This window comes from Giraffa tippelskirchi, chromosome 10 (genome assembly GCF_054371585.1).
Source record: "Giraffa tippelskirchi isolate mGirTip1 chromosome 10, T2T-mGirTip1v1.2.pri, whole genome shotgun sequence".
Taxonomy (NCBI): Eukaryota; Metazoa; Chordata; class Mammalia; order Artiodactyla; family Giraffidae; genus Giraffa; species Giraffa tippelskirchi.
In genome coordinates this window covers 147,201,807-147,218,422 of record NC_137284.1, presented here as the reverse complement: position 1 = coordinate 147,218,422, position 16,616 = coordinate 147,201,807, and the positions used below count along the sequence as shown (strand labels likewise).

Below are 16,616 nucleotides of genomic sequence, written 5' to 3'. Positions count from 1 at the left end.
ATTTGGAAGGAACAGCTGCCACTTGCTGTATTATTTGCAGAATCTGACCTTTCCTTCTGGTGTTTCAAGAGGCAGAATTTTGTTTCAGAATATTGGAGGGGGCTGGAGAACAAGAGGGATGCAACACTGCCAGCACCGCCTGCCTCTCAGGTGGCACCTGACCCCCTGTGCTCCACAGATGCCAGCTAACAAGGTGGCAGTGGAAACCAGGTGGGAAACATTGGGACCCAGTTCCAACAGCAATCAGACTGTTTTTAGAAAGCAAACAAACAAAAACCACTTGTTAACAGAATCAACAATGGCAGCACCAACCTACATGGCCAACAGGTGACACAGTTGAGTTGTCATTTGTCCCCATCCAGACTGAGTACGCTACTTAGCAACTACAACAACAGCAGACTGAATACCGGTGTCCTTCAGCTCCCTGCATTCCAGTTAAATGAATGCATTTCTTCTTTCCATGACATGTCTTCACCTGCCCGGTGTATCTAGTGCTGGCATTGCTTATCATTGTTTTCTCTACTTGTTCCAACTACCTTCCCCGCCCAGCTGGTTCACACTCACTGCAGCTGAGCCACACGCCCTCCCCTCCCAGACCCCTGGGCTTCAGCCAGAGACACAAAGGACAGCAGCAGTGGAGAGAAGGGGAGACTCCCTGCAGACCTGCTTCCTCCACGGCTGAGGCCAAAAGAAGGCAAAAGGGCAGGAGGCCATTTCTCTGAATTGGTAAAAAAGAAAAAGAAGGAAAGTTACTCAGATTTCTTTTTCTTTTTTTTAATTTTTAATTGGACTTTTAAAAAAAACTTTTTATTTGGGGCTTTTTGGTCACACCACACAGCATGTGGAATGGTAGTTCTCCAACCAAGGATTGAACCCATGCCCTCTGCATTGGAAGCTTAAAGCCTTAACCACTGGACCATTGGGGAAGTCCCCAGATGTGTTTTTCTATTGCATTAATCAAGAAAAACGCAAAGGCTTCTGGCTATGCCTCTTCCTGCCTCCGTTCCTCAGTCTGTATCTCTCTTCCTTCTCCTACCTGCAGGACTCCTCGCTCCCCACCCTGCCCTCACCCTGAATGCAGAAGTTACTTTAACTTCTTTTAGCCAGGGGTTCATTGTTGTAGTTCAGTTGCTCAGGAGCATCTGACTCTTTGTGACCCCATGAACTGCAGGATGCCAGGCTTCCCTGTCCCTGTCCCTGTCCTTCACCATCTCCTGGAGTTCTAAAACCACTTCCAGGTCTAAAATTCTGTGATTCAGTAACTTCCCCGGAGTCAGAAATGCTTAAACCACACTTCTGAAATGTAAGTGCACTCTTAAACATGAGTGGTGCATTTTTATTCTCCTTTAGTGACTTGACTAAAGTGCTAACTTGCTTCAGTCATGTCCGATTCTTTGTGATCCTATGGACTGTGGCTGGCCAGGCCCCTCTGTCCATGAGATTCTACAGGCAATAATAATGGGTTGCCAGGCTCTCCTCCAGGGGATCTTTCCACCTCAGGGATTGAACCCAAGTCTCTTATATCTCTTGCATTGGTAGAAAGGTTCTTCACCACTAGTGCCACTTGGGGAGCCCTTGACTAAAGTGAGAATTTCAAAAACTTGCTGAAGAGACCATGGATGACAGAGTCCACAACCTACACCACTGCATGATCCACTCTTTCTCCAAGTGATATTTAGGAGCTTAATAAAAAATGTGCTATAAAAAGAGGTGGATTTCATACACAAGGCTTCCTTCAGGAAATTCCTTCTTAGGGTCTCTTTTAAAGAGCTCCCACTAGCCACTTGGAAATGAGAGCTAACATCCCAGTAAAAGGTGTAACATCAAAATTCCAGGTCAACCATCACTTTCTACCCACTCCCCACCACACCCCACCCCCAGCTCTCTAGTCAAAATCATTGGCTTCCAAACCTTTTTACTACAGTCCGCAATTAGAAATACATTTTATATTCAGACCTAATATACACCCCACATAATACACACATATAGTTATTTACAGTTGGGGAAAAATGCAACACACTCTCTTATTTTCTATTACGTTCTTTTTGTTGTAGTTGTTTTTAATGCTGATCACAGTCCACTGAAATTATTTCAGGACCCCCGATGGGCTGCAAATTATAGTCTGCAAAAACCTGCTCTACACATGACTATCCTTGTTTATAGTATTATGTCCTTCTAGTTTTCTGAGTCATGACCCATAGTACTTGAGCAGATCAGCTTTGTAGACTGGCCACACACAAATACAGCTTAGTCCTAAAAAATCAATGTTTTAGAACAAAGTGAATTCAGCACGTTCAGTGATCTATAGATAAAGGAAATTAAATGTAAATGATCAGCAATTCACTAAAAGTATCAACATTCTTGACTTATCTGGTAGAAAGTGACGCCTTAAGAAATAAAGCTCCTATCCAAACTACCGCACAATTGCACTCATCTCACATGCTAGTAAAGTAATGCTCAAAATTCTCCAAGCCAGGCTTCAGCAATACATGAACCGTGAACTTCCAGATGTTCAAGCTGGTTTTAGAAAAGGCAGAGGAACCAGAGATCAAATTGCCAATATCCACTGGATCATCGAAAAAGCAAGAGAGTTCCAGAAAAACATCTGTTTCTGCTTTATTGACTATGCCAAAGCCTTTGACTGTGTGGATCACAATAAACTGTGGAAAATTCTGAAAGAGATGGGAATACCAGACCATCTGACCTGTCTCTTGAGAAACCTGTATGCAGGTCAGGAAGCAACAGTTAGAACTGGACATGGAACAACAGACTGGTTCCAAATAGGAAAAGGAGTACGTCAAGGCTGTATATTGTCACCCTGCTTATTTAACTTATATGCAGAGTACATCATGAGAAACGCTGGGCTGGAAGAAACACAAGCTGGAATCAAGATTGCCGGGAGAAATATCAATAACCTCAGATATGCAGATGACACCACCCTTATGGCAGAAAGTGAAGAAGAACTAAAGAGCCTCTTGATGAAGGTGAAAGAGGAGAGTGAAAAAGTTGGCTTAAAGCTCAATGTTCAGAAAACTAAGATCATGGCATCTGGTCCCATCACTTCATGGCAAATAGATGGGGAAACAGTGTCAGACTTTATTTTTTTGAGCTCCAGAATCACTGCTGATGGTGACTACAGCCATGAAATTAAAAGACGCTTACTCCTTGGAAGGAAGGTTATGACCAACCTAGATAGCATATTTAAAAGCAGAGACATTACTTTGCCAACAAAAGTCCGTCTCGTCAAGGCTATGGTTTTTCCAGTGGTCATGTATGGATGTGAGAGTTGGACAGTGAAGAAAGCTGAACGCCGAAGAATTGATGCTTTTGAACTGTGGTGTTGGAGAAGACTCTTGAGAGTCCCTTGGACTGCAAGGAGATCCAATCAGTCCATCCTAAAAGAGATCAATCCTGGTTGTTCATTGGAAGGTCTGATGTTGAAGTTGAAACTCCAATACTTTGGCCACCTCATGAGAAGGGTTGACTCATTGGAAAAGACCCTAATGCTGGGTAGGATTGGGGGCGGGAGGAGAAGGGGACGACAGAGGATGAGACTGTTGGATGGCATCACCGACTCGATGGACATGGGTTTGGGTAGACTCCGGGAGTTGGTGATGGACAGAGAGGCCTGGCATGCTGCAATTCATGGGGTCGCAAAGAGTCGGACACGACTGAGCGACTGACCTGAACTGAACTGATGCTTTTCAAGATAATTTTTTTAAAGTCTTTACGTTTATTGAATCCAAAGAGAAAACAATGATTTACAGAATGGAAAAAAAAAAGTGTGTGTCATGTCTCAGTGCCTTAGGATTTAATTTAACTTAATGGATAGGGTTTATTTACAGGTTTAAAAACTACATTTGCTAATATTTTTATAGTATAACCTAATATTTCAGTTGTGGAAAGAGGCTGTTAGTAGTTATTAAAGAGTAAATGGTGATAATAATAGTTACAACCTCAGAGTGCTATTGAGAGATGTCTGTTGTTGTTGTTCAGTTGCTAAATGGCATTCAAGAAGATCTTTTAAAAAGCAGAAGTCACTTCACCCCAAGCTCCTGGCTGAATTATTGATGTTGCTCTCTTGGTATAAGTCTGAACTTTAGTTTGTCTCACCCTTACTCAGCTAATAAAGAAGTCATTATAGTGATAAAAAACAAAATGTTGGGGTAGCATCTTTCTCATTTTGAGGGTGATCATTTGAAAGAAAACATAAGACCAAGTATCGGTGAAATATGTGGCTGCTCCACTACTGAGAGGTATCTCATGACTCCAGTGAGTATTAGGAGATTGATTATTTGCTAAGATAGAAACAGGAAGGTTAGGAGACATACTGATAAATGGACAAGATTCAACATTGCTCTTATTAGGTTGGGCTTCCTTAGTGGCTCAACTGGAAAAGAATCTGCCTGCAATGCAGGAGACCTGGGTTCAATCCCTGGGTTGGGAAGATCCCTGGAGAAGGGAATGGCTACCTGCTCCAGTATTCTGGCCTGGAGAATTTCACGGACTGTACAGTCCATAGGGTCGTCAAGAGTCGGACGTGACTGAGCAACTTTCACTTTCACTTATTAGGTTAGGAGCCCCCAAATGGGAGCAGGATTGAAACGAGGCTAGTGCATATGTGAAGGATGTCTCAGGGGGTGCTAGATTCAGAGGAACTTACTAGATTCAGAGGAATCTAAATGATTTGGGGAGGGTTGCTTTTTTATTGCAGTAAAATATGCATAAACATAAATTTTACCATTTTAATAATCTTTAAGTGTACAATTCAGGTGCATTTAGCACATTCACAATGTTTGCAACCATGACTACTATCCATTTCCAGAGCGTTTTCATCATCTCAACTGTAATTCTGTCCTCTTTAAGCAACAGTGTGCCCCTCTCCCTTCCTCCAGCCCCTGCTAACTTCCCTTCTACTCTGTCTCGATGCATTTGCTGATTCTAAGTCCCTCGTGTAACTGGAATCATACAGTACGTGTCTCGTTCTGCCTGGCTGAGTTCACTTGCTAGCCAGTATCTTTTAGTCTACTTCTTTTCTTCTTAAGTAAACCAGAGCTAAGTGATTTTTTTGGGCTCAGGAAAGTTTTATGGCAACGAGATTATAGGTGTGTGGCATCATGGGAACACAGTAAAGGAGCATTCATCCATCGAGAACTCAGCTTCCTTGCAACTTGACGTGAACAGAGCACAGCTGAGAACCAGGGCGAACATTCAGAAGGTGTCCTAACAGATGCAGTGCTGGTTACAGGGACCCGAAGATGACCCGGTATACTCTCGGGCGAATCTACTGGGCCCTCACTTTTGTTTTACTCTTGCATTAGACACTTCTAGCAAGCTTCTAGAGTTTCCAACCCCATAGCATTTTAGAAACATCATATCAGGATGAGAGGAGAGGGGAGCCGCTGGGAGCAGCCTCACTTAGTGATAAGAAGCGATTTCGAGGAAGAAGAGAAAGTCTGCTCTCACTCATCTTGGAAGCCGCCAGTCGTCACTATGCTGCAGCTCCGCAGAAATGATATAAAAGCAGTGCTCCCAGGTAATCCACCCGTTCATTCCACAAACCGAGCACAAATGCAGGCACGGAGCAAAGCCTTGTGGATCCCACACAATTGTCAGACCCAGCGTTCACCAGTACAAGGCTACATTATGATCATCCTGGTTTAAGAGAGACTGAGTCTGTCTCTCAACGTTGTTATTGTTCTGTGGTTTGAATTCTGGGCAAGAAGTATATGAATTTTGCTTTTACACAACTGAGCCATTTGGAGCGGACAGCTACACTTGAACACTGAAGGATGTACCCTGTCTCCCCTGACCGCACCTAGGTGTTCACACTTGAAGGAGAGAACGTGGGTCCCAATACAAAGCCTCTTCACTAAGAGAAGGAGCACCCATGAGAAAGGAGGCTTTCGTTGTTTGGGGGTTTTCTGTGGGTGGCGTGTGAACCTTTTTCTCTGGCGTCTTTGTGGAGGCGACCCACCCTCCTGAACCGACCCTTTCTCTCCTCTCTCCCCGCCTCAGCACCCTGTCCACGTGCTGCCACGCGATGGTGGCGGCCATCTACCCCTTCACCTGGCAGCACACCTACATCCCTGTGCTGCCTCCCGCCATGATCGACATCGTGTGCTCGCCAACACCCTTCCTCATCGGGCTGCTCACCAGCTCGCTGCCGCTGCTCAGGGAGCTGCCGCTGGAGGAGGTGAGCTCCTGTGGGGGCAGGGGTAGGGGGAAGGGGCTGCCTATGGCTCTGCCAGCAGGCAGGATCAGGGGAGCAGCGGGACCCCACAGCTTTGTCTGTGAGTCAGCACCCACCCCCGGCCAAGTCAGCTTCAGCAGAACCTCTTGACTGCAGACTCAGTATCCCCTCTAAATGAACCTACAGGCGTCAACACCCATTGAGAAGGGCTGCAATCAACAATTTGTTGCTGTTATTGAGTCGTGTCCCATTCTTTGTGACCCCACGGACCACTGTCCATGGGATTTCTCAGGCAAGAATACTGGAGTGGGCTGCCATTTCCTTCTCCAGGGGATCTTCCTGATCCATGGATGGAAAGCTGTGTCTCCTGCATTGACAGGTGGATTCTTTACCTCTGAGCCACTAGGGAAGCCCAACCAACGATTTACTAGATTTTAATACACCTAGTCAGTAAAGAGCCATCTGCCCTATACTTCCCCCATCCACCCCTCTGTCATGGGAAGAAAGCACATGAAGAGCTCATGGTAACAGGAAATCATCTTTGGGCCAATAACAAAGTCTTGAGGACTGTGTTCCTATAAGTAGGTCCTTTTTCGTATCAGTTAAAAAGACAATAACCTAAATGTATTCAGTGACTGAGTTCTGGATCCAAATGAGAAAAGCTCTGCTTAGCGTCTCTGTGGTTATTGAGTCTCAGCCCCTTCCTCAGACTGGTTTCTGTCTCCAGTACTGAGAGCTTCCAGCAGTCAGAGCAGAACCGTGGGCACTAAGTGATGCTGCGCAGAACATCCAGGCCTAAACCCTCCCGGTGTCCCGAGACGCAGCTCCTCTAATTGCCCAGGTGGTCCCACAGTCCCATTAAAGATTAACCAGCAGACTCAGGTCTTTGAGTGTGGGTTTGTGAACTGCAGAGGGTTTTCCTGGGTGCCCTGTGAGCCTGCAGACAGCTCAGTTCCACCCCCAGGAGAGGGTGTGAGAAGGAAGGGCAGCCCCCCTCAGCTCCCAGCCCCTGTGTTAGAGCCCGTGGTTCCTGCTGTTGTGGAAACACGGCGGGCACGCAGGCTCTCTGCTCATCCTCCGTCATAGCCAGCGGTCCACACTGTGTGATCCCGTGAGTGGGCACCTTCTTAAGTTTTGCACCCTAGACCCTTCACTTGCCTCTCCCTAGTTGTGGCCCTGAGTCTCAGCCTCACTGTGAGGAAGGAGGACGAAAGTGCTTTACCTGAAAGCCTTGACTCATGGAAGCCCAGCACCTGCAGCTTGGCTTACTGTCCCGTTGGGTCCAGTCCTCTGGGTCTCTCCCCTTTTATCCCATTAAGAGAAATGACAAGACTAAGTGGGTAACTGGGAGGTAGGAGGGGAAGGCCTGGCGGGGGGGGCAGAATCCAGTGGAATGGGAACAGGCTGGGGCTCTAGCCTCTCTCTCTGTCTCAGTGACCCACACGCTAAAAAACAGTCAGAGCGGCTCTGCCTTAGCCAGTCCAGGAACAGGGCAGGAAGTCCAGCCTTTGGCCCACACGTATCCTAGCCTGCGGTTACAGTGTTGAAAGCATGCATGTCTGGAAAGCTTCATCATCTGGAAAGCTCCCCCTTCATCATCTGTGGCTTCAGTGGCAATGTCAGGAAACCACAGTTGGCCCACTCCACCCCCACCCGGCTGCCTCTCTGGGTGCCAAGAAGGAAGAAGGCTAACAGTCCATCCGTATATTCTGGAAGCCCTCCCTGCTAACAGTAACAGTCCCTTTTCCTCACCTCGTAGGTCCTCGTGGTCGACCTCGTCAATAATCGGTTCCTCAGACAGGTAAGAAGCACAGCTTCAACCCACTGCTTGCTCTGTTTTCACCTCTTTGTTGTTTAGAGCTCACCTTGCCAGCTCTGTGATGGGCCTGGAATTGCAAAACAGGCCAGCAGGCTTGGGCAGTCCCCGGCCAGGGCTTGACTAAGGACAGGACCGAAGGCAGGGGCCAAAGAAGAGGGGTTTGGACAAGGGATTGATTCCCATGTGCTCTGTCACAAAATGGTTTGCTGACAGAATCTTTCTATAGGTTGTAACTGTAGACACTTAACCTTTTGCAACATGCCTTTAAATATTTGACAACAAATTTCATGATATAACATGAAGTGGAAAAATCAGGATAAAAATTATATACATTACCTTGCTGATCTTTTTTTTTAAAGGATAGAAATGAAGGGAAAAAAAAAAAATATATATATATATAGAAAGATAGAAAGGAAAACTCACCAAAACATCAATTCTGGTTGTCTTAGGGTGGGAGACTGAAAAGGAGACAGATTAAGAGTGATTTTAGATTGTTTTAATATTTTCATACATTTTCTATAATGATAAGAAACTACTTTCATTATCAAAGAATGGGGGTTGGGTGCTGTTCAGTCCCTGGTGGGGGAACCCACGTGCCACATGGCATGGCCAAATAAATAAATAAAATAAACTTGGAGTGGCCACTGAAAAGTTATGCATGGTAATCCTAGTAGTTTCATCTACTTCCACTTTCCAAGGGCCCTCTGGGTAGGCCCATCCCCACGGCCCTCCTGCTCTGAGACCCAGATCATAAAGCCAGCTTTCAATCATACTGGTCATTTGCCCTGACCAGAGCCCCCTGAAAAGAATTAGCCACTTCGTGGTGTGGGGCATTGGGAAACATTTATTGAGTAGTCACTTAGGTGAAAGGCACTTTCACAAATTAATTGTGTTGCATTTAATTCCTCCCAGCTTTACTGAGCTATTATTGACATATAACATATTTAAATTTAAGACCTACATCATTATGATTTGATATACGTATGCATTGAGAAATTAGAACCACAATACGATTAGTTAACCCCTCCATCCCCTCACATAATTACCTGTGTATGGGGGGATAACACTTAAGATCTACTCTCTCAACAACTTTCAAGTATACTTTAACTATAGTCACCAAACTAGACATTAGATTCCTCAGAATTTACTCATTTTATAGCTGGAAATTTGTGCCCTTTGACCAACATTTGCCCTTTTCCTCACCCCTCTCCCCTGGTAACCACCTTGCTACACTCTGTTTTTATGAGTTCAGTTTTTTAATTTATTTTTTTGAGTTCAGTGTTTTAGATTCTACATACACGTGGAAACATCAGTATTTATTTTTTGCTGTCTGGTCTACCTCACTTAGCATTATGTCTTTAAAGTCTATCAGTGTAGTCACAAAAGCAGTATGTCTTTCTTTTTATGGCTGAATAATATTCCATTGTGTGTGTATATGTATGTGTATGTGTACATGTACACATACACATGTATATACACATACGTACACATCTATAAAAATGTCTATTCGTGTCCTTTGCCCTTTTTTTCTCTTGAGTTGTATGAGTGCCTTATATATTTTGGATAGTAACCCCTTATCAGGTATGTGATTTACAGATACATTCTCCCATTCTGGAGGTTGCCTTTTTGTTTTGCTGACTGATCGCTTTACTGTGTAGAAGCTTTTCACTGTGGACTCTGACCTGTTAATTCTTGCTTTTGTGGCTTGTGCTTCTGGTGTCATATTCCCAAAAATTGTTGCCAAGATCAGTGTCAAAGAGCTTTTCACCTGTATTTTCTTCCAGCAGTTTTACAATTTCTGGTCTTACATTTAAGTCTATAATCCATTTTTTAAAATCCACAGAATTTGGGGGAGAGGTACAAGATAGGGATTCAATTTAATTCCTTCAAATGTGGATGTCCAATTTTTCCAGTACCATTTATGCAAGCAACCATCCTTTTCCCGTTGAATATTCAACTCCCTTGTCAAATATTAGTTGACCGTATATGAATGGGTTTATTTCTGGCCTGTCGATTCTGTTATGTTTGTCTTGTTCAGTCGCTCAGTCATGTCCAGCTCTTTCAACCCTATGGACCATAGCACGCCAGGCTTCCCTGTCCTCCACTGTCTGTGTTTCTGTTTTTATGCCAGTTGATGCCGGGAAAGATCGAAGGCAAAAGGAGAAGGGGACAACAGAGGGTGAGATGGATAGATAGCATCACCAACTCAATGGACGTGAGTTTGAGCAAGCTCCAGGAGAGGGCACGGGAGGACGGGGAAGCCTGGCGTGCTGCAGTCCATGGGGTTGCAAAGAGTTGGACAGGACTGAGCAACCAAACAACAACAACCATACTGTCTTGATTACTGTAGCTCCATGGTAAAGTTTGAAATCAGGAATTAGGATGCCTCCAGCTTTGTTCTTCTTTCCCAAGATTGTTTTGCCTATTCAGAATCTTTTATGGTTCCATACACATTTTAGGATTTTTTTTTTCTATTTCTGTGAAAAACATCATTAGAATTTTCATAGGAATTTGCATGGAATCTATAGATGGCTTTGAGTAGCATGGACATTTTAACAATATTTATTCTTTCAATCCATGAACACAGAGTATCTTTCCATTTATTTTATATCTTCTTCATTTTCATTCATCACCATCTTACTTGTTGCATTTAATCTTCACAATGAGTTAACCCATTTTACCAAGTGGGGAGGCTGAGGCTCCTGTAGCTTGTTAAGAGTGGAATCAAGATTCAAGCCTCTGGTTCTAAGTTGTGTTCTTTCCACTAAACCAGGAACTGTGCCGGGCCTGCCCTGCAGAATCCACTGTGTCCTGCTGGCCGGGGTGCAGCCACCGTCCCAGGAAATGCTGAGACAATGACTCCCTTTTTTTCTGCTTTACAGATGGACGACGAGGACTCCATTCTGCCCCGGAAGCTTCAGGTAGCCCTGGAACACATTCTGGAGCAGAGGAATGACCTGGCTAGTGAGCAGGATAACGGGCCCCTGGAGAGCAAGCGAGGTAAATGCTCAACCACCTCCCAGACTGCACCCCCACCTCCATCCTTGGAGCCAGGGAGCAATGGACTATGGGCATCTGTCCACTCGGCATGGGGTTAAGTCGGAAAATGGGTAGCGAGGTGTACAAGGAGAGAGGCTGGTGCTCATCCCCTTCAGCAGCGAGTTGTAGGAAAAACCTTTCCCACCCCACCCCCAGTTTAGCCCTAAAATATCTGTTGAAAGGTAGGGAAGACATGACAGGCTCACTGCGGGGAACCTCTTTCATGGATCATCACAGTCGGCCTTCCAGGGACCTGGAATAGCATCCTTCGTCTTTTCTGACTGGTTCATCCCAGAGGCTCTGCCTCCGCCCTCAGCGGTCCTGGTCCTCCCCTGCTCTGCTCAGGCGCTGAGTCCAGCCCCTTGAACGAGGTGGTGTCTGAAGCCTTTGTCCGCTTCTTCGTGGAGATCGTGGGCCACTACTCGCTGTTCCTGACGGCGGGCGAGCGCGAGGAGAGGACCCTGCAGCTGCAGCGAGAGGCCTTCCGCAAAGCCGTCTCCTCCAAGAGCCTCCGCCGGTTCCTGGAGGTCTTCATGGAGACCCAGACGTTCCGGGGCTTCATCCAGGAGCGGGAGCTGCGCCGGCAGGACGCCAAAGGTCAGGGGCCCTGCTGTCTCTTCGGGTGTTGCTTTCCCTCTGCTCCCCACGCCCAGAGCCCAGCTCCTGGCTCCAGTGTGAGTCCTCTGTCCTTGTCTCCCCAGCTTGACCAGACTCTCATGGACACCCTTTCCCTCCTCTCTCTGTGGCATCTCTCCTCCGTTTCCTCAGGCCTCCTCTTGTCCCTTCTGCCCTCCTTCCTTACCCTCTCCCCTGGGACCTGGGGATGGACAGAGGAGGAGAGGCTGGCCCGCACCCTCCGCTCCATGTGCGGCCACCAACGCCCAGCGGGCTAGCTGTGGGGAAGGAGGACAGCAGAGCCCCCCACCCCAGCCTGGGGAGCCCGAGAGCCCTCTCTCCACCCCGTCCCCATCCCCGGCTCCTTAGGTTCTCCTTCAGGTTCTCCTTGTCTCCCTCAGTGTCCCTGTTGCTGGGTTCCATCACGCCTCTAGTGATCAGAAGCGGGAAGTGTGCAGAAGAGGATGAAACCATTCCCGTCTCTTTCTTCCATGCTCTCTAAGTCCTTTGGGGAATCTGAAAGCTAGAAATATCAGGAAAGGCTGCCCCAGGTGGGAGCTAGGCCAGAGGACCGAAGAGGTAGATGATTAACCCTGAGGAGACGCCACCCAGTGACGAGGGTCGGGGATATGGGAGCAGCTGACCCAGGCCTGGGTGTCCCCTGGTGCCGCGATCGCAGACCCTGAGCTAAGGCAGCAAAGCTCCACATCCCCAGAGCTCTGTGCAAAGCAGAAAGTGGGCCTCTCCTACTTCAGATGATTCTGATAAGGGTATCTGGAGAGACAAGAGAAGGTGGATTAGAGACTAGGAGGAGGCACACAACTCCTGATGAAAGAATTCACTAGAAGACCTGCCAGGTACACAGATCACTGTTTGATAGAAAATCAGTGGGAGATGAAGACAGTAGCCGGAGGCTGCAGCCCTGGGCGAGAACTGAAGGTCCCTGCCCGCCCCTCCCTCCTCAGTCCTTAGATGGCAGCCAGGCTCCCAGGAGGAAGGCCTCTTGGCCAGGGGCCCTCTTAGGGGAGAACTCCAGGAGAAGGGAAGGGCCGGGACCGTCTGGTTCTTCTCCGAAACCATGGGCCTGACACAGTGCAGGTGTTTGGAAGGTGTTCGTCGAGGAAAAATAGGACTTCACGTATGAGCTAGCTTTACAGCTCTCCAAAGACAGTTACTGTACGAGGCTGGGAAATTATAAGGTCAGAAAAAAAACCCTTTTAAATCTTACGATTCAGAGCATGTTTATAGAGCAGCTCCGTCTCAGCGGCAAGGTTTCTCTTGTCTGCGGCAGTAAGGAAACGAACACGTATAGAAGCACCAAGAGAATGAACTAAAGTGGTTTGGATTTCTCTCGTCAACAGGTCTATTTGAGGTCCGAGCCCAGGAGTACCTGGAAACACTGCCCAGTGGAGAACACAGTGGTGTCAACAAGTTCCTGAAGGGACTAGGTGAGGGCCAGGGGTCTGGGTTCCCGGCAGCAGCCCCTGGGGCCACGGGGTCTTGGCCAGTTCCTGCCACTAGAGCTGGGGCTCATGATGCTGAACTCTGAGGCCTGCGCCCACTGGGCCCAGTCAGCATCTTACCACCCTCCTGTTCTGCCCTGTCCCCAGAGCAGAAGCTGAGGACACACAGCCCTCTCCCTGCCCTCCTGGGTGCTGGCTGTGTTGCTCTTCTTTCACTCCCACATCTTCAGTCTTCTGGGGAGTGGGGCTTAGAAGTATGATGAGTGGAACCAGAGAAGGGGGCCTGGCTGTAGAGTCCTGGGCCAGCCTCCAGATGACCCTGAAAAGTGGAAATGTAAAAATTTAAAATAAGGACTGCAGTTTAACCAGCCAAAAAGGCCCTTGCTAGGAAATGGAAGAGGAGAAAGCAAAAGGCATGAGGGAGGGAGGGAGCAGGCCCCAGTGCGGAAGAGCTGCGGTGAGGAGAAGCCCCTCGGAGGACCTGCAGGGGTCATGCTCAGAGCCTCACCCGGGGGGCCGGTGCCTGGGAAGGGACCACCGACCTCCCGCAAGGCCAGGCCGAGTGTCTGTTCCCATCAGGGCTCCCAGGGAGTCGTGACAGTCCATGCTTCCTGTGTCACCATTTCAGAGGCAACTGACAGTCTGCAGCTCTGACAGTCTTCCCTTCAAAAGATCCCTCTTCACAGGGGAGGCATATGAGGAGTACAGCGGGCACCCAGGCAGGGGGAATTCCCCCCCAACTTCTCCTGAGCCCTAGGGTGAAGCTCAGGGATGGTGTGGGAGCCCCAGTTGGTGTGGAAAGGGCAGGATTTTAACTTGGCTCCTCTGTCTGCCTGGTGCAATGTTCTCATTTTCTTTTTTTAGGCAATAAAATGAAGTTTCTCCATAAGAAATAGCCCTCAACACAGACTCCAGGGAAAACTTCCTCCCAGGGCAACCACATGTCTTAAAAACAGTCCTGGTGGTCTTCCTGAAAAGTCGGGTCCTTGGTTGTCCCAGGTGCTGGGATAAAGGCCAGGATGGTTTCCAGCCACCCCTGGGCTCTCCCCAGGGCCAGGGCCCCAGAGCTGCCGGTAGGCAGCTTCTTCAGAACAGCACTGGAAATGGGACCTGGGACCAGGCACGTTCAAAGGGATTGTTTTGGGTTGTTGGATTTGGGGTCTTTTTTTTTTTTTAATCTTAGATATTAAAAAAGAAGAAGAAGAAAAGTGTTTGGGTTTTCTTTTTATTACGCCAAAGCTGAGACAGCTGTCCTGCCCTGTGTCATGAACCTTTCCCCAGTTCATCCTGCCTGGCAGCTCACCCTGGAGCCAAGAGGAGGCTACTGTTCCCAGAGACTTGGAACCGAGATGCTCCTCGGGGCAGAACTGGGAACAAGTTGGGGGGTCAAGGGAGAAGCACCGTGGCGACACCCACAGGCACTGCAGGCCCCACACCGCGGGTGTCAGGGCGGGAGTCCTCTCCGGGAAAGGATCGCCGGTAGTGGAGCCAAGTCTGTGCTGGAAAGGTCAGAGGACAGCAGCAGGATTTGGTTTCCTGGGATGAACTGCTCTTTCAGCCCAGCTGGTGACGCCACCTGGTGGCCGAGCCTGCTTATCGTGTCGCCGACGCCTCTGGTCCCAAACGGACCTGACTCTCCTGGACGGCCTCTTTTCCCCTCAGAGGCCACAGAGCCCGCGCCTGCCACGAGTCCATGACTTTTACAGGTACACACAAAAAGAGGCTCTCTCTTCATAAGATGTTAATAAAATATTCTTAGGGCCTTAAAGTTTATGATGCTGCCCACCTTAAAGCCCACAAGCCACGGCCTCAACCCCATTCCTATTTTACTGCAGGAGATTTTCCCATCTCTGTGTAGGGCCCAGAACAGCACATGTAAAGTCGTACACGCTACACATGTAGGATGAATGTAGGGACTTCCGTTGTCATCAAGAAGCAGCATCAATGTTGGGTACATACATGATTTGAATGAACTTAGAAAAAGACTCACAGACTTAGAGACCGAACCTATGGTTGCCGGGAGAGGTGGGGGAGAGGCTGGGGGGAAGGGACAGTTAGGGAGTTGGAGACAGACATGTACAAACTGCTATATTTAAAGTGGATAACCAAGAAGGACCTTACTGTACAGCATGGAGAACTCTGCTCAGTGTTATGTGGCAGCCTGGATGGGAAGGAAGTTTGGCGGAGAATGGCTACATGTTTATGTATGGCTGAGTCCTTTGACTGTTCACCTGAAACTATCACATCTTTGTTAATCGGCTATACCCCAATACAAAATAAAAAGTTAAAAAAGAAAAAAAGGAGCATCAAAATTTTGTACAGCCAGAGGGGAGGAGGCAGGAGGTGCGGGAGAAGGCTGCACTCCGGGGGGCGCTATCCTGCCCCGGTGGGAAGAGAGCCTTGGGTGACACAGGCTCTCTCTCAAAGCAGGCCTCAGGGCCACCCCACGGCCAACCCGCTGCCTATGTATCCCACCACGTGGATTCCCTCTGGGTGGCACCAGGAACCCTACAAAAACACACAAAAGGAATGTGCTCTGACCCTGGCGATGGCCCTGGGTTCTCGGCTGCCTGGTAGAGGTTCTTGACCTTTAAGGAGTTGGGAGCAAAGAAGTCTTTGGAGAAAAAATAAGAACGAGAGGAAGATGATGTGAGATCGACCTCTGACCCCATATTAGGGGGTTCTTAACTAAAGTCATGGTCCACCAAATTGTATCCAACATTTGATGTGTCCATTCGATTCTGGGGCAAGAATCCCTAGCTGACATCAGATTCTGAAAGGGGCCCAAGGCCCCCCAAAAGGATAGGAACATAACAATTACCTACGTGTATAGATATGTATGGTTGGGGGTTGGGGAAGACTGAAAGAGAATCTCTGGGTGTGGGGACTCAGGAATTTGTAACAAGCGCCTCAGATTAGCTAACTTTATTAACACCAATATTCTGCCCAAAGATGATCACTTTCTTAATATTTTGTAATATACTTTCTTTTCTAACTTATTTCATATTATATTGTTTACTCAACACCTCTCAGTGAATAAATATACACTTTTGTCAACATTTCTAATGGCTATGTAATATTTTGTTTTACGGATTTGATAAACGTTATTTTACCAATCCTCTCATGCATGCAAGATATTTCCTATTTTTAATATCGTAAAGAGCATTGAGAAAAGCATCTTTGTAAAAGTATCTTAGTACATATGCTTTATTTTCAATTTTAAAGATTATTTATTTATTTTTGGCTGTGCTGGGTCTTTGTTGCTGCGTGGACTTTTCTCTCGTTGGGGCGAGCAAGGGCTACTCTCTAGTTGCGGTGCACAGGCTTCTCGTTGCGGTGGCCTCTCTTGTTTCAGAGCATGGACTCTGGAGCACAGGCTCAGTAGCTGTGGTACACAGGTTTAGTTGCTCCACGGCCTGTGGGATCTTCCCGGACCCACGATCAAACCTGTGTGTGTCTCCTGCATTGGCAGGTGGATTCTTTACCA

At 47.6% G+C, this 16,616-nt stretch overlaps 1 protein-coding gene across 7 annotated transcripts in view; it reads left to right on the top strand.

Moving 5' to 3' along the window:
* DENND2A (DENN domain containing 2A) overlaps positions 1-14,337 on the top strand; it is a 112,886-nt gene extending 98,549 nt beyond the window's left edge. For all 7 annotated transcript variants that reach the window (XM_081534315.1, XM_081534316.1, XM_081534311.1 and 4 more), the window contains 6 exons: positions 6,019-6,196; positions 7,953-7,994; positions 10,895-11,012; positions 11,397-11,648; positions 13,028-13,114; positions 13,994-14,337. In XM_081534315.1, the coding sequence (XP_081390441.1) occupies positions 6,019-6,196; positions 7,953-7,994; positions 10,895-11,012; positions 11,397-11,648; positions 13,028-13,114; positions 13,994-14,025 (709 nt within the window). In that variant the 3' untranslated portion in view covers positions 14,026-14,337. The remainder of the gene's footprint in view (positions 1-6,018; positions 6,197-7,952; positions 7,995-10,894; positions 11,013-11,396; positions 11,649-13,027; positions 13,115-13,993) is intronic.
* Positions 14,338-16,616: the final 2,279 nt, after the last annotated feature.